This window comes from Echinops telfairi, unplaced genomic scaffold, assembly GCF_000313985.2.
Source record: "Echinops telfairi isolate 266 unplaced genomic scaffold, ASM31398v2 ScPeMD7_3;HRSCAF=10, whole genome shotgun sequence".
In the NCBI taxonomy this organism is placed as follows: Eukaryota; Metazoa; Chordata; class Mammalia; order Afrosoricida; family Tenrecidae; genus Echinops; species Echinops telfairi.
In genome coordinates, this window is record NW_022103899.1 from 39,213,900 (window position 1) to 39,240,895 (window position 26,996).

The window sequence follows — 26,996 nt, forward strand, 5'->3', positions numbered from 1 at the left end:
TATGTATGTTTAAAGATAACAATTCTATAGGAACACTTAATTTGGTAACACAATAGATTGGAGACTGGGCGTTCACTTGGGCAAATGAGGCTTTTCGCTTCCATTTTACACCTTTCTCTACTGTTTTGTGTTTATATTATGTTCCTATATTATTTTCATTTAGAATCTCCAATTAAGCTGTTCTTCATGCCCGGATCATGAAAAATTCTGTACCCCTGGCCACATCCCCTGTAAGATGAAGCTCACCACCCACACCCCATCCCCAACATTATCATTCTAGAAACACCAAAGTTCCAATTCGGAACTTACGTAATGGATGATTTCAGAATCAGCATTTCCCCCACCACTTTTCTCCTTGCTTCACATCCTTAAGTTATTTGTGTTGGTTTCGGCCTGTGTGTGTGTATGTGTGTGTGTGTGTGTCTCTTTCTAAAACATGTCCTCTTGAGAGCAGGGTCAGTATTGTACATCTAACAGAGTACCCAGCAGACACGGGAAAGAAGTAAATGTTAGTTTGTTGTTGCTATTCATGATGATGATGATTTTATCAGTACATAAAACATGAGTTAAAAGTTTACTTTCGAAAGGAAAACTCTAGTACTTCCCAATCATGTGCACTAGGTAATAAATCACGTACACATTACAGAAAGAAAAACGGAGATATTTTAAACTTCTAAGTATTTGTTATTTTCAACCAAGTAAGATAACCAAGTCAGGACAGCTATGTCTTTGCTTCCTGCCACTAACTTGTCCTGGTTCTACCTATAGCAAAAAAACACGGGGGGAAATGTTTAGGGAAATATTCAGCCCTAGAGTAAATAGGAAATATGGGGCAAGGGCATTCAGGCAAAGAAAAAGGAATCTGATTGAAAAAGAAAAATTATCATAATTCCCTCCTTTCCAATCATGTCAACAACTTTTTTTTTTAAGCATTGGTTTCAGCTTGGGGTAAACATTTATAATAGTGAATAGGAACTACACATCAGAATGGAATGATTATTGATTTCTTAATGGATTACTGCTACACAAATTTACACTCACCAAAAAACCATCAATCTTAGGGTAATAATTATAAACCTATCATAATACACACAGCATTCTGACTGAATTGAAACTTACTACTATCTGCCGGGAAACGACCAATTTTCTATTTCTCTGGCTGAAACCGCAATATAGAATGGGGCACAGCTACTTACATTGAGTGCTATTATGGAACATGCTTTGTAATAGCCACACCATATACCATCTGGAAATTGCTATTAGAGAGGTAAACAATCAAGTCCTGATGGACTTTTCCTTAGTATTCATTAGCTATGGAAACCATAAATAAAATGGGTATAAGGCAGTTATACTTGTCAAAGACCTGATTTTATTGGCAGGGTTGCCGAGAAGGCATCATGGGCATACTATACACTAGCTGAAACTATGCTGTTCGTACTCTATATCTCAATTTCAAGCTGCTCCCTAAACCTGTAGAGAAGCTCTGATACCACTTGGTTTCAAAGTTTGGTCTCTTTTAGGGGAAATCAGGTATATCTGGGGGTGGCATGGATGTAGCAGGTCTCTTTTAAAACCTAAGTGTAGTCTTAGTGAACTGCATATTTACTAAATGCAAAGTGGAATGTCACCATAATTATGAATTCTTTTCCAAAATAAAGCCTATGTGATGTCAGTTACAGTGAGCAGTCTTTATTCATTGGATAATGATGTGATCTAATATTAATAATTAAGTTTCCAATTCTCATATTTTCCAGCTGTAAGGTTTAGATAACACCATTTTCTTCCAGATAGTTAATCCCATTCTGAACTCTTTATTTGATCTATATTATACCCATAATCAAAGAATGAAGATGGCTAACTTGACTCAAATAAATGTAACTTGGAAGCAATTCATATACTTATTTTGATTTCCTCTTTAGGACTTAATCTATCATAAATATTTTCAGTTAAATATATCAATTTTCTAAAAAAATTGATAAGATGCAGTTTTTCACCTAATTAACTAACTTGAATAAAATATATTTCCATAACATCCTTGGAACTTAAAAAAAAAGTCATTTCATAAGAAGACTTGATTGCCTTTCAGAAAGCATTCCATTTCCTAAGTACTACACTATTAAATTACCATGATAATCAACAACAATAATTAAAATACTATTAAACAAGACATAAAATCAAATAGAATAGCTAAATAAGGTTATCATTAAAAAATAAAATAGATCTGTATAACACCAAAATAAATTTATGACATAATGTGAAATTTGGGCAAGATAAACTTAGTTTTTGTCTACTTGTTTAATGGAAAGAGAGAATCAGACTTCTGACTTGGGGAACGGGGCTTGGCACCTCATCAAATGCAATTAGAAAACATACCATTGGAAAACATACATAAGGGTCAGTAGACAGACTATGAACTATCTTTTTTGTTTTGTTTTGTTTTGTTTTTCTCTTGTCCTATGTCTATCTATATAAGATAGGCAGGATGAACAATCCTGAGTAGAAACAACAAACCGGTGGTTCCATGGGAACATGGGAGAGGAAGGGGCGGGGAGAAGGAGGTGGGGAGCCAACAAACTCAGGGATAAGGGAACAACAAAAGATCTAAAATTGATGGTGAGGATGGTGTATAATGCCTGGTGGGCTTTTAATCAAGTGCAATGTATATGAGAGGAATTACTGAGAGCCGAATGGAGGGTGAGCATGATAGTGTGATAGGAGGACATTGAAAGGAAATAAAGGAAAGAAATAGGAGGCAAAAGCTATTCATAGAGGTGTACCTATAGGCATGTAGATATGTAAATATACTAAATTATAATGAAAGGAATAGAAATCAGTGCACATATATTAACATGTTAAGTATTAAGATAGCAGATAGACTTTGAACCTCTACTCAAGGCCTCCCTTAAAACAAGAATATTTGTTCTAATAACCTGGCATTCTTTGATACACACCTTCCCAACACGATGGCTAAAGATAAAACGGGTGCATGAGCAAATGTGGTGACGAGAGCAGTTGGTGCCGGCTATGAAAAGGTAGAGTGTCTGGGGTCTTAAAGGCTTGAAGTTAAGCAAGCAGCCAGCTAGCAGGAAAACAAATGAGCCCACATGGAAGGAGCACACCGCCTGTGTGATCATGAGGTGTCGACAGGATCAGGTATCAGATATCAAAAGATCCAAAACTACCATGGCCCAGTTCTACCTTACAAATCTGGCTAGACTGGAGTACACACATGGATACAGATAAGAAGTCTCAGCTCATGGAATTCAGGACAGATAAACCCCTCAGGAACAGTGATATCATGAGGGTTGGGGTATGGTTGGGGTGGGGTGGGGGTGGCGAAAGGGAAGAAAGGGGGAGCTCATCAGAATGTTAGATATATAGCCCTCAACCCACCGAAGGGGAAGAATAACAGAAATGTGGGTGAAGGGAGACAAAGGACAGTGTATGATGTGAAATAATAATAACAATACATAATTGATCAAGGATTCTTGAAGGGAGTAGGGTGGGGAAGGGAGGGAGAGAAAAAAAGAGGAGCCTATACCAAGGGCTCAAGTAGAAAATGCTTTGGAAATGAAGATGGCAACATATGTACACATATGCTTGATTCAATTGATGTGTGGAATGTTACAAGCTGTAAGAGCCCCCAATAAAATGATGAAAAAATAAATTTAAAAAAATTAAATAAAATCCCCAAATAAATAAATAGAAGCATTCATACAATAAATTCAGAACAAAATAAATGTAATAACTTACATGAAATGAGATAACTATACCAAATTGGTATTAATTAATTTCTAAACTTTGGGAGCCATATTTACTAAGTATAAAAGCCGAATGCAAAATTTTACAGTTTACAAAAAATAGCAGGTATACATACAATGAGTTAAGTATTTTATGTAAGTAATTTAATATTTATGGCTTTATGTCAGAGTTATTATTATTATTAGAAACATTTGACTACTTAGGAACTACATTTAGAAAGTCCAAAGAACTTTCCGAAGGTCATCTAGCAATTGGGTTGAAGATCTGAATATCACCAAATCCGTAGTTTCAACCCAGAAGTAAAAATACAGAACTAGGACTTTCCTCCAGGTCTTTATGGCATACTGGCTAGGTGTTGGACTGCTAAACACAAGGTCAGCAGTTTGCAAGCACCAACTGCTCCTTAAGAGAAAGATGAGGCTTTCTACTCCTAAGGAGAGTAACAGTCTCAGAAAGCCACAGCAGCAATTCTCCCCTGTCCTATAGGGTGACTATGAGTTGGAAAGACGGATAGTCAATTGCAGTGAAGTTTCTTGTTTTTGTTTTTGTTCTTACTATAACTTGAGAAGAGGCCTGGTGGTGTGTTGGTTATCCATTGGGCTGCTAATAGCAAGGTCAGCAGTTCAAATCCACCAGCTACTCCACTGACAAAGGAAGGTTTTCTACTCCTCTTAAGCCCATTTGGGCGGTTCTACTCTCTTAGGGGCCAGAATTCATTAGATGGGAGTGGGTTTATGTTTATATAATTTGAAGTTGGGGTCCTGCTGGTAGAGTGGATCAATGCTCGGCTGCTGCCCAATAGGCGGCTTGAACCCACTCGTTTCTCCAGTGGTGAAAGATGTGCCAGTGTGACTCCCTAAGATTTATAGCCTTGGGATCCCTCCGTCAGTTCTCCTTTATCTTACAGAGTTACTATGAACTGAATCCACTCAAAAGCACCAGGATGTAACTTGATAGGCAATTCTCCAAAGCACTTGCACAGGTCTCACCTAGAAACACAAGAATAGTGTCATCCCTTGGGACTGCTATAGTTCAGAGCACACAAATGCCCAGTATTCTACGTAACTGGAGCAAAAAGTGAATGGAAAAGAAGAATGAAGATATCATGTAAAAGCACTAGGTTAACAGTCAGAAGACATCTTTATCATTGTTCCAGTACTACCTCCTCATGTGACCATGTGAAGTATGTATTTACTTGTAAAAGATAGCCTTTAGAATGTACGTTACAGCATAAAATCCTGCGATTATTATATAAGCATGCAGACACAATCATGTAATTTTCTATAAGGAAGAGATTCAGTATCCCAAGTTCACATTTGTTTGTGGTTCTTTTCTGGATGTTAGAGCTACATCAGTGAACAAGACCACGTTCCTTCTGGAAGTGTTTGTTGAAGGGGAGGGACGTACATGAGTAATGAGATAACTTCAGACACTGATAAGTATAATAGCGAAAGTCAAATAGGTACGATCATAGGTTGCCTGAAGAGGGATGTATTTACCTAGGGTGCTCAGGGAAAGCTTCTTCAAGAAAGCAACCACAGAGTGAATACTAGAAGAGAAAGAGACTTTCCTCCAAAGTTATGAAGAAAGAGTATCACAAAGACAAAGATAGATATGAACTAAACATCACCAAGGGAAAGAAATACAGAAAGTGTACTGGGAGTTTATTGAACCAGGGTAAGAATGAAGGAAAAGGAGGTTAGAAATGAGGATAGAAATCCTATCCTTTAGGATCAGCTAAAGCACAGGATTTAGACTATAGAAATATAAATTATATTCTAATGTAAATGGAAAGTCATTGTGCTAAAGCAAAGGATTGTCATGATCGAATTAAGGCTCCAGAAAGTCCAGAGCTGACACTATGATGGTCCATAGAGGAACAAGTAGAAGCAGGAAGATCAGCGTATATGATGCTGCAACACTTTAGGCTAGGGGTCTAGGACACGAAGGTAGCTCGGGTTAAATATTCAGAATGGATATAGTAACAGCAACAAAACCGTTTTAATTTGGCAGTATGCTTTTCAAGTGGAGTCAATGATTCTGGGTGTGAGCTTTGTGAGAAGGTGACACATGAGTGAAGACTCAAACTATTTTCGGGGGGTGGGGAGTTAATGGTGTCATTGGCTTGCAGGGGAATTAACAACAGAGACTAGTAGGAAACGGGTTGAGGTAGAAGTAGAAGTAAAATATGCTCTGTTAAAAACAATAATTCTACTTAGCTATCAAAATAGATAAATTGGCAATCAGATAAGCTGTCTTGTCAAGGGTGGGAACAGTAGAAGATACAGACTTGAAAGCCATCACGCATTGTTACTGAGAAGCAGACAAGAGAAGCTGCTAATGAAGGATGAAAGGAGGACAGGAAAGTTTGTTCACTGAGAACTTGGCATCCACAGATGCTAGCGCTTTTCAGAAGAGTCTCTAGTCCTTGCTCTTAGCTGTGGGCAGAAGACACTGCTAGTCCTTCTATCAAAGGCTTCTAGCTTAAATACAACTAGAACAAAAATACTGAAATTACTCGTAGACTGTGAAGAATATAACCAAAGTCACTAAACAATTGAGCAAAAGTGTTGAATGGGCACCCACACTGCTGTGCAAACCTTCACAGAAAGCAATAACATTTTATTTAAAAAATAATTTTAAAAGAGTTCAGCTTGCTGATATTAACTAACTGGATCATTTATTTCCTTAGCTTAAGTGTCCATAATCTGGGAAATCAAAACACTTGTTAGAAAAAATAAACTCCTGAATAAGCACTAATTACCAAATCCAGAGTATCTCATTGGCAGTAAAAAAGTAGAACATCAAGTCCAACACATGAGTGCATTGTAAAGCAATAAAATGCTTGTTGTAAAATAAAACATAAAATGAGCCTCAGTCACCAGGATTGCCCCCATCTTAGCTCCTGCTGAGTTGAACCCACCTCATGGTGATCAAACCAGAAATACAGGAGAACTTCACACTTGGAAACAACCATTTAGAGGGACATTAAAGCTCTTCCTCCCCACCCATTGTAGGACAATGAGGTAAGTGGAAATGCATCTTAATTATGATTAACAGCAAACTTGTTAGTAGCTAAACTGTGTTTTACAGTAAACTAACTCAACTACTCACAATAAAGGAAAAAAGTAACAGGAATAAGAGAATAGTTACAACCCAGGCTCTTTTTCAACATAAGAATGCAGGTGACCTTTTATGACTTGGCTCTCTGGACAATACAAGTACAAACACTTGCAGTTCAGTCAGGAGTTGGGTGCACTGCCTGCCTACATATGTTCGTTAAATGTATGGGCTTAATTCCCCAAATCTTAAGCCAAACAAATAATAGTTCATGATCTTCCAAGTAACATACAATTTCGTTGTAAAAAAAGTGAACAGGAAACCGGAGTAATCAGAAGTAAAGAAGCAATTAAAAATGACTTCTTAAACAATGTAAACAATAAGACTTAGTAACCAGCCACCAATTAAATTTATATTGTTAAAGAAAAATTAATATTGTTAAGCAACAGAAAACTTGTTTGTAATTGTTAATTACAACTAAAATGTGTGTAAAATGATAAAATAATTGACTTAAAATGTTGGCCCTATTTAAACTCTATTTCAAGAGAGAAGTCAGAAAATCTGAAGGAAAAAAACACAAATGTTTTTATGTAATCTCAGGTATTGTTGAAATATTCATATCAGAGGCAGATTGGACAATTAGCACAATCACTCAAAGTAAACGAAGATCTGGCCTCACAATCTGGCACAGGGAGACTGGAGACCAGTTACAAGGAGACATGTGATTCCCAGGTTTCGGAGAGGCGGTTGAGGGTTCGCCACTGAGTAAAAGTTTACTAATGACAGGGGATGGTCTTGCATCCCCTGTTCATGGGTGGCTAGCTAAATGACCAACCTATGACTGGAGAGATCTGGGGTGACGGAGATCAGAAACCTTCACTAAAGAAAACAGCAATGGCAATAACCCTAATAATAATAGCAACTACAGCAGCTTCAAAATTGTGACTTTAGGTTACTTTAACCATACCTGTGGGAACCCTGGTGGTTAGTAGGTTAGGCGTTGGACTGTGAACCAGAAGGTCAGCAGTTGGAAACCACCACCCACTTTGCAGGAGCAAGATAAGGTTCGCTACTCCCATAAACAGTTACAGTGTCGGAAACCCACAGGGGCAGTTCGACTCTGTCCAACAGAGTCATTGAGAGTCGGCATTGACTCAATGGCCATGAGTTAGTTAATCATGCCTCTCCTACCTCAAACTTCTTACTGAAAACACAGCCAAATGTCTGGACAGAATTTCACCTCTTCGTTCAATTGATTGATTGAACGTGTGTGTGTGTACAGGTACATGTGCATATGAAACTGCCAGCTTTGCACCAGTGTTTCAAATGTCAGCAGTGTGTGCCCTGGTGGACAGGTTTCAGTGGAGCATTCAGATCAAGACAAACTAAGTAGAAAGACCTGAAAAGCTACTCCTAAAAATTAGCTAATGTATGACAACAAGATATTGTCCGATGTAGCGGTGAACGACAGGACCCCTCGTTTAGAGGACACTACAAGAGCAGCAGCAATGGACTTAGGCGATTAGGAAATGGCACAGGACCAGGTACTGCTTTGTTCTGTTACACAGGTCACCGGGCTTTACAGCTGAATTGATGGCAAGTAACAACAACACACATAATCAAGATTGTTCGCTGAAGCGCTTTTGTAAAATCGATCCCTGTATTCTAGAGTGGAACAAGCTAGAGAAGGTGTATTTTATGAAGTCGCACAAACCTTCTAAGTGCTTAAAATCTTTAGTCCAAGTAGAATTGTCCTTGAGTGAATTCTATAGAATGTTAATAAAAGAATCTATACCAGAGCTAACTTTAGAACATTTACTTGAAAACTCCCCGTGTTTATTATTTTCTAGTAACAAATAAAAAGGACCAGTGGAATGTTTTGGTCTCTGACATCTCAACATGGATAGTATAACTAAAGTGAAAAAAATGATGAAGTTAATCAAATAATAACATCCCAGAATAACTGAGATATGCCTTTAACACTCTGTCAGATAAGCCACACATATTAACTCAGAATAATAATTTTTTTAAATAATTGTTTTGTTAAATTGATTGTGATTTAAGGAAACTCATATATGCTGAGTAGAACTGTTCTAGAGAGTTTTCAAGGTTGTGGGTTTCTAGCGATAACCCTTTGCTCAATAGGGTTAAGATATCGACTGTTAACCAACAGGTTGGCAGTTCAAACCTACTAGCCATGGACGAACAATGTGGCAGTCCATTTCCATAAAGATTAAACAAAAAACCAAACTCACTGCCATTGAGTTGATGCCGAACCTATAGGACAGGGTAGAACTGTCTATGTGAATTTCTGAGACTGTTAACTGTCTCCGTCCCCCCAACTTCCCACCCCCACCTCCCCACCCCCCCACTGATGATTTTGAACTTCTAACCTTGAAGATTGCAGCTCAATGGGTAAACACTATGCCACCACAGCTTTTTCCATAAAGTCCTGGAAACACTCTGGGGCAAATCAACTTAGTCTTACAGCAGGAAATGAAACTGAGTCAAGTGCAATGCTTTTGGAGCCCTGGTGGTCTAGTGGTTACACAATGGGCTGCGAGCCACAAGGTCAGCAGTTTGAAATCACCAGCAGCTTCATGGGAAAAAGACAGGGCTTTTCACCATAAACAGTTATAGTCTTGAAAACTCACAAGAGGCAGTTCTACCCTGTCCAATATAGTGGCTACAAGTCAGGACTGACTCGATAACAGTATTTTTTGGTTTGGTTTTGTTCTTTTGTTTTGTTTTTTTGGTTTGGCAATGGGTTTGGGTTTGGTTTCAACTCTTCAGAAGCAGCTTGACAGGCATTTTTTGTGAGTCATCTTTGGGTGGTGTAACCACCAACCTTCAGTTTAGTAGTAGAGTGTTTAACTGTTTGCACTACCAGCACACCAATAACCAAATCCATTGGCATGGAGTCAATACCAACTCACACAACCTTATAGGGCAGAGTAGAAGTGCCCTCCAGGGCTTTAGAGGTTGTAAATCTTCATGTAAGTAGACTATCTCAGCTTTCTTCTGCCATAAGACAGCTGGTGGGTTCAAACCACAAACCTGGTTTGCAGCCCAACTCACATAAGCCATGGCACTCCCACCAAAGCAAACCGAACTCACTGCATTGGGTTGATTCTGACTCAGAGTGACCCTATAGGACAAAGTAGAACTGCCCCTTTGGGTTTCTGAGGCAGTAAATCTTGAGGGGAGCAGAAAGCCTCATCTTTCTTCTGCAGAGCAGTTGATGGTCTTGAATCAGTGACCTGTAGGTTAGCAACCCAACTTGTAACCTACTATTCCACCAAGTCTCCTGATGTAAAAACACGAATAGGGAACCTTAATGGACTGAGTGATTGTCATGTATTCCACACTGTGCCAGCTAGCTGATGTGGAAAAAGGAAAAGGATGATTTCTTCACTTGTATTCAGACACTCCTATAGGTGCTTGACTACAGTTATTTTGTTATGACTCACAACAACCTCAACAAACAATCACTAACCAGTCCCCCTTTACAAGCAAGGAAATGAAAATGTATACACCACTACCACCACCACCAACAGCAACACAATGGCATTGTGACCCAGTCAATGCCAAATCATAGTGATTCTGTCGGACAGGAGGGAACTGCCCCCGCCTGTTTCGGAGACTGTAAGTCTTTAGGGGAGTAGAAGGCCCGTCTTTCTCCTCTAGAGTCATTGGTAACTGTAAACTGCCAGCGTTGTGGTTAGCAGCCCAACGTCTAAGCACTATGCCATCAGGGCTTCTCAAAAAACGAATATACAGCCCTACATGCTGACCAGGCCTGCTACCCTCAGGCTGCTGAGATTACAGTCATTTCCCTGCCCTCAGGAGTTTCCAGTCTTACAGGGCCGATTAGATGGACCATGGAATCGAGTAATCATAAAACAAGATAGGAAGTGAGCGATAAAGGTTTTCATGGTTTTAGAGAAGAAACCATTCATGAATCCCTTGTCTTTAGGAACTTCTTACTTTAGGTGACTAGGCTGATAACAGCCCCAACCCAAGAAAGCCTAACCTCCGGACATGGAACACTAAGTGTCCATCTATCTTTACATGATCTCATTGAGATTTACAAGGATTTCTGCACCCTTTAACCAAATGACCTGTGGACGGTCGTATGCCTCTGCTGTAAAACTTTTAAGAAAGAATATCCAGTTTTCTCTTTGATTGTTCACAGGATAAGAAGAGGCAAAGACATTACTTTGGGCTGATGTGTAGCTCTGGGAATGCCAGATATGCAACAGCTTAGACAAGTTATAAGGAAGGCGCCATGCGTATGGAAACTGGTGAAATTTCAGAACCATCCAGGAATCTACTCACCAACATGCCGAGGAAGCAAGCAAACAAGTCTGGGCCAAAAGCTGACTCTGGGCAAGGTCTGATAAAGCGGCACACCGAGCAGCCAAGTCCTGCCACCAAACGTCTTCTGAATTGTCATCCCCACACGGAATGTATTATCACTGCATAATTACCATTTCAATTACATCCCTCACAAACAGAGCAGGTTTATTTGTGATTTGCTTTAATTAGGTAATTTTAGTTTCATTTCTTAGTAATTGATTTGAATACAACAGAATTAATAATTGACTCTTATCTGCACACACATTTCCTTTGCAACACGAACTGTTAGTCTGACTACCTGCTAGCATGCAGACAAATGAAGAACAAAAGTCCTTGGTCAGTCGTCCAGATACTTTGTGTTTTGAAAACAATGCTTTGATTACTTTAAAAAATATATATTATTATTGCTGTTGATTACAAGCAGGCGCTTCCGAGAAGACGCGTTGAAATAACTTCTGACCGCAGGATCTGTTGCTTAGTTGTCATTTGGTTCAACATTTTTTTCTCCTACACTTTTTATCTAGCAGTAAAATAAGAGCAATCATTCTGGTTAACACACCATGTGCCTGTCACCATTCTGAAGGCTTTACATATATTATTTCTAATGTGCACCTTTCCTCTGACAGGGCAGATATTAATGCTTTCGTTTTACAAAGAATCTCTGAGGCACCAAGAGATTAAATGTCTGTCCAGGGGTTAAACATTTGATAAAATATCAGGGCCCACTTCTTTGTGCTACAGAAGGAAAGGAAGGGGGGGAAACCCAATTCAATTATAGAATTATCATTTTAATATATTTACTATTTTCTAGCAACAAATGAAATACTACCACGGTACTGCCAGAAAGGGTAGACTCCTCTGAGGTGGCTTACATGGACACTGACTCAAATTTTAATCTGCACACTATCTATTGGGTGGGAACACACTTTGAATACTGTAAAGCATCTTATAAACAAAATGTTACGTTCAATAGGCTTAAAACAGCTTATTTAAGCAAGCTACAAATATACCCTATTCTTATTATTATTTATAGGCTGAGAAAGCCTTTCTTTCAATAATACAGTATTTACTTCATTTCATGTCTACCACATATTTACTGCAGTATATCACTAGGTCAATTTTAGAGAAGTATCCCCATGCGTAAAAGTCAACCTATGGATTCTAAATTTCTGACATTGTGTGATCTCAGTAAAGCCTTTAAAACACTCAGTCTTTTAAAGTCTTGGATATTATAGGAGGAAAATAATATTTTAGTAACACAGCCAGGTCTCTCTCGCGCGTGCTCTCTTTCTCTCTCACACACAGCATTTGCTCTTCAGATGCTTTTGTCAAAGATAAAAGCAATCGTTTAGCCCAAGGTGCCTGTCAGTAACAGCTCTGGTTTATACCAGCAAATATTCTCTTCTAGGTGCTAAGAGTTGTTAGGCTACTTCAATCTGTCCATCTTTCCAGTTTACTACCCATCACCTTCTTTCTGAATTCTTCTAGCCACGTCTACTATCCCATCATCCACTCCTTGGCTTTCAGATATTTGCAGAAGTTAAGTTTCCTTCTACTGAATTTCATTATTTATTCATTTAGCCTCTACCAAACAAACACTATTCCAATTTTACTGCCACATATCTCATCATTCAAGTAGGTAGCTTCTCTGATTATTGCAGATATTTTTATTTCATTTTATTTAGGCTTTTGGAAAGAAGAAAGATCTTGCTTTCCATTTTGCCCTATTCCTATTACCAAGTAGATCTATTAACTCTCGTGGATTCTGTGGCTTGCTCTCTACTTCCAGAGTCACCAGAGTAATCCGTTGACTCATCATGAACTCTCTTCTAGATTTTCCATACTTCATACCTCCACTTGTTCCTTTCATGAGCCTTTTCACAGGTGCTACACATTAGCAACATACTACAGTTGTCTTGATAAAAATATTCTCTCTTAAAATTTTAAATATAGGAATTTAGGAACAAAATAATGGAGTATTCAACTGACTACATAGAAAAGACGACGACTCTTTCAAAAACGTAAATTTGATTGTCATATGGAGAGTAGAGCAGAAGAAAAAAATCTTAAATTTCACTTGTTGTACTCTGATTTATTTTGCTATCGCATGCTACCATGTCTCCCAAATACTGCTAAAGTCATGTTATCATTTATATTCCATTTATAGTAGCTCATGCAATGAATGATTATCAGTCATAAGACAATTCAGGGACTATAAGCTTATTTGTAAAGTCGACTGAATTATAACAATTAATGAAATATCTTATATTCAAACTAAATCTAAAAAAGCAAGCACCATCTCAGGGTGGCATTCACGGATGAAAACATGTTCCTGACTTCAGCAAGAGCTGCTTGTTTTCTTCTGTCCACAGCACAGCTGAAGTTCCAACCTGGGGGATGACAGGGAGCGGCTCCCTTCCGTCTGCAAGAGGTCAACTGAGTTGAACTGGTTTTGTTTTTACGTTACCTAAGTAATTCACGTATACATATCCATTATTTGTAAAACAAACAAACAAAGAAAAAACTCCAAAGCTGCAATGTTTTTTGCATCATCATCAAACACACACTCTTGTGCTTTTAGAAGTATCATGGCATCCCAATGAACATACAGTTGTATGCATGTATTCAACATCCTCTTTGATTGTGGAAAAATGATATCTCTTCAATTTTGTGATCTGCTATTGTACTCACACTGTGAGGTCAACCAAACTGACTCAAGTCCCTAGAAAATATTTAGGCAGCCTCACCATGCCAGCAATTTACATATCACATATACTCCATTATAAGCCGCCCGAATATCAGCTGAAGTGCCTAATTTTAGCACAAAAAGTGCATTAAAAATGTGCTGAAAACCTCGGCTTATACACGAGTATAGATGGTAAAGATAATTTCTTATAATTTTTGTTCTGGGGTGATTCTATTTTGTTTGTTTTGCTTTTCCCAACATTTGAAATCAAAAGCTGCCATTAGGTCATGAATTTGTCGTAGTTCAGACAGATGGTGGTGTGTAATTCATAGTTGGAGAATTTAAAAAAACAGCAGCCTCACAGAAAATAGCTCAAATTTCTTTTTCGAGAACTCAAGTTATGTACAAGCCAAATCTCTCACAGTTTTCACATGTTTTACAAACACTCAGCAAATAGTAAGTTTTCTTTTATATTTCAACACACCATATTAAGATCAATGTTTTTGATGTGTTGGGTACTTGTTCAAGTAATAGCTAAAAATGTTAGCTCTTAACCAAATTCCCAAGCTAGAGGTGCTATCTGAATAATCTAAGGATCATTACTATTAGAAATAGGTGCCAAATAGCCTTTGGCAGTCAGGACACACATCCTCAGCCCTTAAGTGCTATAGACATACTGTTTTTCAGTTAGAAAATATCACCATTGTGTTGAAAATAAAGCAATCTACAACAGAACCATCTGGATAATAAAAAATAATAATAATTCTGATTAGATTACTTGCAAGATATAAATCTTATGAAAGAAGTGTATTTCAAAATGTAAACATGACCAGGTAAAGTATTGTACATTTAAAATAAAACAAGGATCCTTGTGATGTGGGAAAAGTATAGAATGATAAATCTTTATGAAAGTAAAAACTGCAACAGGAAATGCTTTTATATTATTGTAGGAGCAATGGGGACTCTTCAGAAGACCACCAGAAATTCTCAATGTTAAAGTAACTCCAGAGACAGTTCGATGTAGTGCCCCACTACTTCAAAATTTGACCAACCCTTGCATATAGCTAGGCGCACAGAGAACTACAGCTTCCATGATAATATGAGAGCAATGACAAAAAATGTCAAAGGTGTAGATACCTAGAATGTTCATTTATTGGAGCGTGACTTCACGCTGATTAATTATATCCTCCTCAAAATATCTAGAGTGCATGAAAAAAGTTAATTGAAGCATTCCATCTTTTACATGCTACTAAATGCAGTTTTAAATAAGTGACAGAGAACTGTTTTAAAATTGCAAGTATGTGGAATTAAATTTGTAAACTCTTAATGTGCTATATCAAGACATTAGTAATTGTAATGAAGATGATGGTGGCTATAAAATATTCACAGAACATTTACGTTCACCTGGATTACGTTCACCTGGACTCACTGTTACACAGGGCCTTTCAGGATCGTTCAGGACCGTTCAGAACATTAGAGACCATCTTTTAGGGGGTTCGTTTTAAAGAATACAAACATGTTCTCAGAGAGAGGCCTGGACAATTGAAACACATTGCCAAAAAGAAAAAATCACCCTTGAATCCAGATTTTTGGACTATATTTCAACATCTAAGAAATTACGTTTCCAAAGCCCCTCAAACAGGTCAGAAACACATTATTTATATAAGCAGTAGGCTAATCGTAAGTGTTATCTAGTCCAAGAAGAAAGTCTTTTTAGTTTAACAAGTATTTCGTGGGCTCCCAAGAGCCCTGGTGGTGGAGTGGTTATACACTGGGCTGATGCGTAGTCAGCAGGGTGAAGCCACCAGCAGCTCTGCCAGAGAAAGACGGGCTTTTCTACTCCCACAAGCAAGTAAGGTCTCGGAAACCCACAGGGCAGTACTACCCTGTCTCATAGGGTCATTATGACTCAGCATTGGCTCATGACAGTGAGTTTGGCCTTGTTCTGGAAGCATGCCCCATTATGATGCAGGAGATGTAAAAAGAACCTCGGCATCTCAGTGATTGGTGCTAGGCTGCTGACCTGAAGGTTGATGGTTAGAACCCACCAACGGCTCCGAAAAGAAAGGACCCTCCTATCTACTCCCAGACAGAGTATAGGTCTACTCTTACAGGCTTCCTGTGAGCCTAGAACAAAGACAGCATGCTGGGAAGGAACAAGGGATGGCCAGAGTCCTCAAAGACTCAAATCTGAAAATTTCCACTTAAGTTCTTTGTAATCAGTATGTGGCCCCAAAATAAGGTGGTATGCTTATTTAAAACATCACTTAATTCACACTCGGTAATTAAGATAGCCTTCTCTATTAACTACGCTCCACCTGTAATATTATAATGTTGCTATAAAATCTCAAGTGCTGCGGTCAGACTGCCTTAGTGGTTTCATGTAACTGGTGTGGGGTTTTTCCCACCTGACTAAGAGCGGACCACTCCACTGGGTCCCCGGCTAACTTAGGGTGTCTTTATTAGGTGTCGGTGCTATTTTGCACCTTCATATAACATGGATATTAAGACCTTGCAAACTGCTGACCACGTTACCTGTCAACCTTTCTGTGAATGGAAGTTGAAATGGATAGCAATCATAGTTTCTTTATAGGCATAACAAGATCGCCTTCAGAGGGTTATAAGCTATAAAAATCAACATTTAACAAATCTGAAGAAGAAATGCAAAATCACATTAAGAGAACGAATGGATCCCCAGGCTGGCAAGAAAAGGTTGTGTCCTGATTATATGTATTAATATATGTTAAAGGTTGAATTGAGGGGATTTAGCCAAAGAAACTAAGAGGAAATAATTAAAAAAAACAAACAAAAACTCTCAGAGGTATTTTGGCTAAACCCAGATATAGAAAATGTAAATCCATGCCCATGCAGGAGAGGAGGAATTGGACAAAGGACTTCAACCATAATGACCAAAATGGCAAGGCTATCTCTATTGTGATGCTGAATATATTAAGCTACTTTAGTCTGATGCCATCAGACACTTGAATTATATAATCTCCTTGCTCAGATTCCCTGTTCACCAAATGACCTTCACCATTACCCATAGGGGTCAGTTCACAAGAACAGATGATCTGGTCAAGCTAACCTGAGTGATCCAGATCCTATATGTTAATTGGTTGAGTTGTTGGTTTTGTTTTTAATTAAGGTAAAGACACAAACTGATGGTCTGATTTTAAATATCTATTTGGTAAACTTGTTTCATGTGAGTCAACCTGAGATACAGATCCACTCTCAGTGCGCCAACAAGTCAAGTTTCAGAACTTGCAAGGCTGAGGGCCAAATCCTGCATTACAAAAAATTCCCTGGAGAAATGCTACCCTGTGAGAACCTAATGTAGCAGCTGGTTCCCCTTTCTTTTCCACTTCATTCTGCAACTTCAAATTTACAGACTCCTGAAGCAGTCTGCGAGGTACCAGGGTGAAACAGTTCATTTAATGATACATGTACTTACTTCTAAATTCGATAAAAAATATTACTATCTCAAATAAAACAATTTATTTGGACCCTCAAAGATAGGCTCCTTCTCCATGTACCAAGAGTGAACTACATAAAGTACTTAAATGTTTACTAGATAAATGATTAAAAGATGAAAAATGTCTCTCTAGGGAGGGAGTTGTGACTCTCTCTATACAGAAAATCTCAGAAGTAAGCCCACCATTATCATTTATTTGGATTGCCACAAGGTCTTTATTAATCAGAGCTTATATTTAAAAGATATAATTCTGTTATAAAAGCATCCTGTTGGTGCCATAGAGACTTAATAGAATCTAGTGGGTCTGCCTCATGGAGGAGCCCTGTTGGCATAGTGGGCATTGGGGTACTAACCACAGGTCAACAGTCCAAACCCACCAAAGGAGTAAGAGGCTTTCTGCGCCTATAAAGAGTTACAGTCTCAGAAACGCACAGAGGGCAGTTCTCCACTGCCTTTCAGGATCACTGTAAGTCGGAACCAACTCCATGGCAGTGAGCATTTGTAGAATTTTTACAGAAGCTGACTGTCACTGTACGTTCAAACTGCCCCCCTTTTGGTTAGCAGCTAAGCCACCAGAGCTCCTTTTCAGACAGTGTATATGTTAACTATGATGTTTTCAGGACCACACATCTGACCCCCTAGGTAACTGTTCTTCCAAAAGGCACAGTATTATTAATTAATATAGATACATAATCATTTAAAAATAATGTACCTCTATATACGTATATCCACACACTCTCCAAACACATTTTCATTGAGTTGATTCTGACTCACAGCAAAATATATATTAATATATATGTAGCATATATATAATCTAATCAGAGTGCTTATAAAGGATCTGAACAATTACATTTCTTGGCTACGGATGTGACAGAATTCACCACGATTTCGGAAACACATACTCACATGTTTTAAATGACATATTTACTTATAAGGAAATAGATTATTGAATGAAGACTTAAATCATTAAAGGAAGGCTCTGGACTATATATCATACATTAGCATTATATTTTAATATAACCTTAAAACTTATGCTATCAAATATACCATTAAATTTTAAGGAGATAGGACGGCATGTTTTGTTTAAAAATCAGTGAGTCGATCACATTAATTAATCCAACTTCTGAGACTATCCTAAAAGGGCATCACTGAGCAAAGAGTTCACTGAGACATTGCTCAGACATTTCAATTGAAAACTTTGATTTAATGGTGCAATTGAAGAAAGACTACCATGATCAAATGCTAACAATTACTGAGGGAAAATTTTGAGGTTTACTAAACTATTACTGAAATAATACAGGAGGAAAATAACCAAAAAATATTAGTTTTACTAATTAAGAAAATTTATACTTCAGCCTAACCTATGCACCTGTCTGTTTGCTATTCACTCCCACATATCACAAGTGCTTCAAACTCTCTATATCTATATCTAAATCTAAAGTATACTAAATATTTTCCTGAAAACCTGTTCATTATTTCTTGTCTCAGTTAATGGAACATACCACTAGCTATCCAGTAAGCATCATCATCCGTAACTTCCTTTTCTCCTAAATCTTCCTCTTCAAGGCCTGATCTGTTGAGTATTGTCCAAATCTTTGTTCCTTTAGAATCCCACTATTGCAAGCTCTCATAACTTCTCACTCTCTCGCTGTAATTGCCTGTTAAAAGTTCCCCGGACTGCAGCCTTGTCCTCATCCACAGTCTTTTCCCCACGTTGCAGCCAGTGTGATTATGTCAACTAAAAGACTGTAGTCACCTGCTTCACTAAAGCCCTTGGCTCCCATGGAAATGAAATCCAAGCTCCCTCCTCAGACGAAATCGTCCATCATCTTGCCCTGCTTAAGTCTCCTGTGAAATCGCTGGTCTCAAGTTTCGAGACTCCAATTTTATACCCTAGAAATACCAAACTGCTGGTATTTCCCAGAATATTTCCTGTTATTTCTCACCTGTTCATTATGGATATATATTTATTGAGAAAGCTTGCCCCTCTCCTTTAAGTCCACTTCGCTTAATAATTCTTTCTACACATAACCTTTAGGAAGTCTTCCTAAAGTATAAGTACCTGTTCCCCCCGGCCCCAACACCCCTTCCCTGAATCAGAGCACCGGGCTCACTTGAGGAGAGTGCCCTGTTGAGACCAACCAGGCCACCAGAACATGAGCTCCTGGAGATGGTTCTCAGCTTGAACAGCCTTTAACAAAAAGAGGAGAGAGAAGAGAAAAAGCATAACCTGTTGGCTATGAATTCCCTGCATCACATACATGCTCCACTCTTTCCTTTTATATTTCTGAGGGTTTTTTTTTTCCTTTTGGTAAAGAAAACATAACTATAAAGAAATCAGGCTTTTAAGAAAAGAAGTGCATTCTAAAAAGTATGCGTGAAAGCTGAAGTGTGCTTGGCATATATGAATCTAAGTACTACAACTCAAAACAGAGTGATATTTTACATCAAGCCCATCTGGCATTATATTAGGGTGTGTTTATGGAAATTCAACCAAGGGTGACTGCCAAACCAAACTATAGAAGACAACTCAGAAAGCTGGTACGTCCCATTGCCCAAGCTGGATTCAAAAGAAGTGTATCAACGCTCCTGCTTAACAAGATTGTTTGATATCATTCACCTTCATAACAACATTTTAGTGACAAAAGTTAGCATGGCCTGTATTGGGCATGGGGTGGGCCTGTTGAGATAAGGACACTAGAGAGAGACGGCAGCAGTTAAATGATCTCACTAGGCTACAAGGCAACATCATAGCTTTATGCATGTCCGAGCCCTGACAACTTCATCCTTTTGGTAAGAGACCTAAAAGGCGATTGATTTCTCTAGGCCTCAACTTCTACATGTGAAAAAATAGAAATCACAATATGTTTCTGCCTCACTGGGTTCTAAAAATGGAAACCAGCTTTAAAAAAAAAAAAAGAAAGAAAATGAATGTGCACTCTGAAAAGAATAAACTAGATTCCCTGACCTGATTATTGGCCAGTGCCTCGTAAAACTAGAATTACTACTTCTCCCAATTCCATACGTGCCATCAACCTGGCTGATAAATAGTATTGACTGAGCAGCTGACCCATGTAAGAGTTTTAAAGTAGTAGAAACATATTCTGTGACAATGTGTGTTTCCATACAATTTAACTGCCTGCAAGATGGGCTTAACCTGGCCCTAAGAGAGCAGTCTTAGAAGGCAATAAAAATTACTTATAATTTTAGGAAGCAGAAATTAACATTTTTTCAAAATAGACAGTGACAGGTGTAGGTAGCTTGAAGTGGGTACTCCAACAACTATACAAGAATCGCAAGTGAGCCAAACCCAGAAACTGAAGGAATCAAAAAGTCAGCCTCCACTGATGGGCCAAATTGCAATATGGATTATTTCTATATTGTTCTGTCTGACTTGTCTGTCTCCGATTCTAACTTCCAGAATCTATTTTTAAAATCACTTACCACTGTGTATTTCCAGTAGCCCATACTGTCATCCCTGACACTGAAGATTGTCAGCCGACTCAATGTATACACTAATGATCTCAGGCAACAATGCCTAGCTTCTTATCAAAGAGTTCCCTACTCCAGAAGATCATGTCTAAAAATTCTCTAAGGAAATGTACTCGAAAACATCAGAAGGAGTCGTTATAAAAAATGAAGATCCCTAATACCTCCTGTATTTAAGGTTATCTTAACACCTGGCATTTTAAACCTGGAAACTGCCAGGCACGGTACCGTTGGCAGTCCTCTCCCAATCTGCAGGTGCTCTCCTCCAGCACTGTCACCGAAGGGTAGCTGCTGCTGTCATCGCCATTATTATTTTTACAAATGCTGGCAGCAAGTTGTATAGATACCCTTCATCTCCGACTTGTCACCAAATAACCGAAACAAATGACTTGGGCCTTACAGAAAACACTGACCACTCTCCTACAGGCCTAATAAGTAGAGTATCACAGCTAATGAACACTATAAAGCCAGAATGCTAGCTGTTACAAAAATCAAAGGTTTTGATTCTTTTTTTTTTTTTCTAAATAGTTTTAAAATAATTATCTCCCACCCCTCCATGCCCGAAAGTACATTTTCTGGCCTAATCCTGTCCTCTCCTTTCCTGCTATCAGAGACTTTATTGTCCTGTCATCAAAGTTTTCACCTTGTAAGTTTGACTTTAATACTTTCTATCAAATTGTCATTCTGATTTGGGAAGAAAGAACCCCCCCACACACACACTCCTGCCCCAAGGAATAATCTTTATAGATATAATTTTTTTTAAGTACAGAGTATAAATAGGCATTTTCACTGAATAAAGTCAATGGTGCACATTAAAGAATGGAGGGAAACAAGTGATGTCGGACACAAGTAATCTGACAGGTCACATACTCACAAAATTATTCCAAGTCCCAGAAAAACACCTGAGTGGCCAATCTAGGTCTCTTGTTCTAATTAATAGACAACAGTCCCTCTCTGCCACTATTTGCTTTGGCAATCTAAAATGCTGATATTCTCCTAGATCTAACAGAAAGGAAAAATGGGTATCTTCTCCATCTAACACCTAAGTGGGTAACCTAGATACTGTAAATAGAGGCTACATAAAGGATGCAACAGACAGCTTAGAAGTGAGAGCCAAAATATTTAAACCTGCAACCCATTGGACTAGAACCTGAAAATACGTGCAGCCTAGCCAAAAACCGAATTGCCACAGGCTAATAAGTTAAAACAAAAAAAAACAAAAAGCCTCTTTACCAAACACACAATTTTACTGTCATTGGGTGAGAAACACTTGAATGTCAAAGGCACAGTTTGTATTTGTTTAAATTGATTATGTCCACACTCTGCTGTTTATTCAATCTAGATGGGTAGCTGCTTTTTTGGACGTACTTGCAAAAGCAAAAGCAAATTCATAAGGAGCCAATTAACCAATTCTAAACCATTTCCCAGCTCATATTGTGGTGGTGGCTAGGGATGACGGTGAAAAGTTTAATTCATAGCTACCATCTACCCCACACATCAGTCTTCATAGCACAGCAGTTAAAGTGCTCGACTGCTAGCAAGTTTGCAGTCCGTGTCACCAGCCACTCTTGGTGAGAAAGATGTGACCGTCAGCTTCCATGATGAGTCACAGCCTTGGAAATCCTGCTGGGCAGTTGTATTCGATGCTATAGGGACCTATCAGCTGGAAGGACTCAAGGGCAGTGGGTATCTTTAATGGATATATATCCCATATATCGGCTATCGCAAAAGCCAACAGCTATATATTTAACTTATAGAAATTGCATATAAATCTCTTCACTGTTTTAGATTTTATGAAAATTATCTGAGAAATAAAGACTTATTTCACCACCGCATTAGCAACACTATAAAATTATAAAACATGAAAATTATACAGCCTATAACATAGTAATATAACATGTCAAACCAACAGCCAAATTAATTTTTAAAAACTAATGCTACAAGATACATTTTAAGAGATTAAAATTGTACTTTACGTTAGCATATATCACCAACTTTAATTGGCTTTTTTTCTATGTGTAAAGAAATTTCAACAACTTTTTCAAGAAGAAAATTTTCTTAGGAGTGCTTCCTATTAAAAATAAAGGAACCTTCTGAATAAATACAATTACACTGTCCATTGATAATTTGAAGACTAGTGTAAATCACTTTACGTTAATGAATTATAAAGTGGATTCAAGAGGATGGCTTCATCAATAGTGTTCTGTACACTTTTGCTTGTAATTCAAGTCTTTACTACCTAGAAAGCCTGTTGCTTTATAATAAGTTTCCAGAATTGTAATAAGGAAGTAAACAGGAAAAGTTGTTATCTCAAAATAGAGATCACTTAAGAATATGCACATAATTATAATTCACTAGTCATTTATTAAATCCTTGTTTTTTTAAAATGGGGAAAAAGTCTTCCCCTTGTATGCTATCCAAATAGAAAACTTTTAAATGAAATTGTATTTATATACAAATCATACATGTGAATACGTACTACACATAACATATATACATACGAGAATACCTTAGAGCCTATAACGTAAACTAAAAGTAAAATGCAAAGACAGGATTTCAAATCACTTTGAGTACAAGTAATACAGCCTTCACACTTGATACTAAGCACATAAAACCTGACAAGAAAAGAAAAGCAAGCCATATTCTTAATAAATAGAAAGATACATTCTTCTGTCATTCTATGTATGTAAATTTCTCTTATCCTACACAAAAACAATATATACAACATCAAGAAATGATCCTTTTATCAAATATAGCCCAAACTGTCTAGTCTTGCAAATTCAAAATATCCTTCCAAATTTACTCATGTCTCCTCCGGACAAGCTAAAACAAAACACTTTCACTTTGCTAGAGAAATAGAAATGTAAATGAGTTCGACAATTTTGCTCTTACACTTCTCTTCCAATATTTTGAGGGGGCAGGTAACACCGTAATTCTACTACTGATGGATCAACTTTGTACCAAGGCAGTATGGAATTATTTCAATCTCACATGAGAGCAGTCCTTGGGAAATAGTGTGCTCCATATTTTCTATCCAACAACAATTAAAAAAAAAAAACCACTCACATAAACCTGGCAAGACAAAGCACTGACCAGTCAATACTATCATTTCTTACCTGAAACAGGTAAGTACCAGCTCCCAAACTCCACCTTGGGATAGTTCAGACTAGTAAGCAGACTCATGTTTATGAAACTAAAGAAACAAGAATAAATCTCTGTTGTTCTTTCTTTAGCAAAATTGATAGCAGTAGCTACACTACAATATGAGAGAAGCCCACGGATAAACTCAAATCTGTCACTAGAGAAATGGGGGGTGGGGGGAATCATAAAACATAGACTTACTGCTTGTCATGTGACTTGGTGAAGCATGCTGTCCATTGGGTGTGCTTGAGGTGAGGTCAATTGCCATATTAGAGTGCTCCCTTTCAGGTGAAAGCTCATTGTCACCTGCTTTCACAAAATACAATATTTCAGTTTGCATTTCCTGTCACATAGAGTTTAATTATCTGACTTTGCTCCTCACATGCCCTGTCATTCACAGCCTTGAAATTTTAATATATGCATCCTTTAAAGGAAGCTAGAAAGGGGTATATAGAAATAAAAGAGTGAATGAATGAAATCACTAATAACCATTGCCAACCCCCAAGAAAAACTAAACTAAATACAGTATTGTAATATCTGTATCTGTAAAACTGAAGGAATTGAAGTAGTTGATTTTGAAGGTACCTTTTAATCATCCTTTAACAGCTAATTTAATTACTGGCATATAGTATTTATAATGAGCATTTCTTCAAAATGCTGCTATCAGAGATTTAGATATTTAAAAGGGGAACTGGCTAGCACAATATCAACTTAAAGAAACTAATTCTCTTTCACGTTAGGTGCTCAAAAAACTAGGTTATAGAAGAGCAAATATTTGGTCTATGCCATTATTAGTACACATATATGTAACCTGACATAGTCTAAACCAACAGTAAATGAGAAATAGTATTCTATATATAGTAAGTAGTTAGCATATTACTTCTTATTTTGCTTCTGTGATATTTCCTGAAACTCATTTAAAGGTGCAATTTTGAACAGAGAAAAAACAAGAGTTCAGAACACTTGATAAAAATCTAATTCATTCACTGAAAGGCAGAGAAAAGACAAAGGTAATTTAATAACAATAGCAAATTAATGAAAATGAATACTCACACGTTATATAGCCATCAATTGCCTCTGTTTCCATAGTCAAAGTGCAGTGCTGCAAAATAAAAGATGATTACCCTTAAAACAATGATTCCTTTCAGGATCTGCCATGAAATGCTTAACTTATTAGAAGCTCCAAGCAGTTAGCCCATGTTGCTGCTGCTGCAACCTGTGCCCAAGGAACATACTACAGTGTACTGTATGTGCTCATTTGCAAGTCACGGAACTCTTTCTGCGAATGATCTGATTCCTGCTGGAGATAGGGCAGGAAAGATAAGTGAGCTTTGAGATGGGCTGTAGCAAGAAAGGAATGGCCCTCTTAATCAAAATTTACTTGGTTAAAAAAAATATATATATATGTACATATTGGGGGGGGTCACTCCTCAAATGTGCCATCTTTAAATGGGATTTAAGTATTTTATCATTCACTAGTCCCCACAATCACACTGCAGTCTGAAGACTTCCCCAGTATACAGATAGCTCTATTCACAATTGTTGCAAGTTGGTTCATCATGTTCTAAAGGGGGGGTGGGGGGTATATGTAGGGAGAGAGAAAACAAACACACGAAAACAAAAACCAAAGCAAAAACTTCGTGCCCCAGTGTGTCTCCAAGATTTATGCAGTAGTTACCAACTCCCTGACCTGTATTGACATTTTACCTACCCCAGGTTCTGTTAAAGCACCTGTTCAAGGTAAACCTAATTTCCTGGCAGTTCGTGGATGGATACGAATGCCAAGTCTGATTAATACATTCTGATTTTGAAAATTATGCACACTTTTGTGCAGTGGGGGAGTTGGCGTCACGTTTCTTTATCATTTTTGCTTGTTTGTTTAAGTTTGGGGAACTATTTGCATGTATCAATGACACGAGAACTTAATGCTCAGAAACAAAAGTAAATTGTATGAGATGACACCCCCTAGCTTTGATTTTACAAAGTGAGACCACTAATCTAACTGTATTTGAAAGGAAAAAGTTTAAAATATTGATATATCCTGAGGAGGGCTGTTTTTGTTTTGTTTTTTTCATTTTCTTTTTTTTTTTACCCCCTTTGGCCCTGGTCCTTTTTGCCTTTAGTTTCAAAACTCTCACTGCACCAGCAGCTAAATTATTCACAATGAGCCATTTCTGTATTGATCGCCAAGTATATTTAGCCCTGGCTCCTGGAATTTCTCCATTACTTACTGGAAAACAGGCAGCTTCACTTCTTGTCTCCAAAACCACTTCCCTTCTCCCTCCCTTCCCCTTCTTCACCACCACCCTCCACACACACACCCCCTACACCAAAAAGAGAGAAAAAAAAAGCCTTTTCTTTCTTTATGGAATAATCATATCAAATTCCCAACTCAGTCACTACACAGCACTTAAATTTCAACCTGCTGTACTGTTATCAAATTCTTTCAAGTTATGATTACATAAGGTTTTCAAGAAGGATCCGTAAAAGTTTAAAAGGGGAGCAGTTTCTTCGACTATTTTTTTCTATGAGTTTATCTTTTTTTTAAAAATGTACACATTTAACACACACATATTAAAAAGAAAGACACGTCAGGGAGAAACGAAAGAAGTCTGTCCCATCAATGAAAGGGTTATTAACCCTCACAGAAGGAAAGAAAGAAAAAGGAGAAAGAGAAACGAAATGTACATACAAAAGAAATTGTCCTTTGATTAAAAAAGATTCATCACCATTTCCAGCTCGGTCGGGAGATCCCAGCTTCTTCTAACCCCTCAAAGAGGAGGTGACAATGTCGGGCTGAAGATAAACGGAGAGAGAAAGAAGTTTCTGTGTTTCCCTTCTCTCTTTCCCTCCCTTGCCCCCTCCTAGCCAAGCCCCCAGCAGAGTTCAAGGCGAGGAGGGGGGACGAGCACTTTACAGGTGGGTCATTCGGAGCCCAAATCCAGCAAACAGATCGGCTGATCAACAAAACCAAGAAAAGCGAGAGAAGGAACACCCCGCTTCTCCTCCTCCTCCTCCTCCTCCTCC

At 38.0% G+C, this 26,996-nt stretch overlaps 1 protein-coding gene across 1 annotated transcript in view; it reads right to left on the reverse strand.

Moving 5' to 3' along the window:
* Positions 1–26,712, reverse strand: part of IKZF2 (IKAROS family zinc finger 2) — a 158,446-nt gene extending 131,734 nt beyond the window's left edge. The window contains exons 1-3 of the mRNA XM_045295483.1: positions 26,662–26,712; positions 25,023–25,071; positions 24,171–24,275 (exon numbers count right to left, since the gene is read on the reverse strand). Of these exons, the coding sequence (XP_045151418.1) occupies positions 24,171–24,275; positions 25,023–25,056 (139 nt within the window). The 5' untranslated portion in view covers positions 25,057–25,071; positions 26,662–26,712. The remainder of the gene's footprint in view (positions 1–24,170; positions 24,276–25,022; positions 25,072–26,661) is intronic.
* Positions 26,713–26,996: the final 284 nt, after the last annotated feature.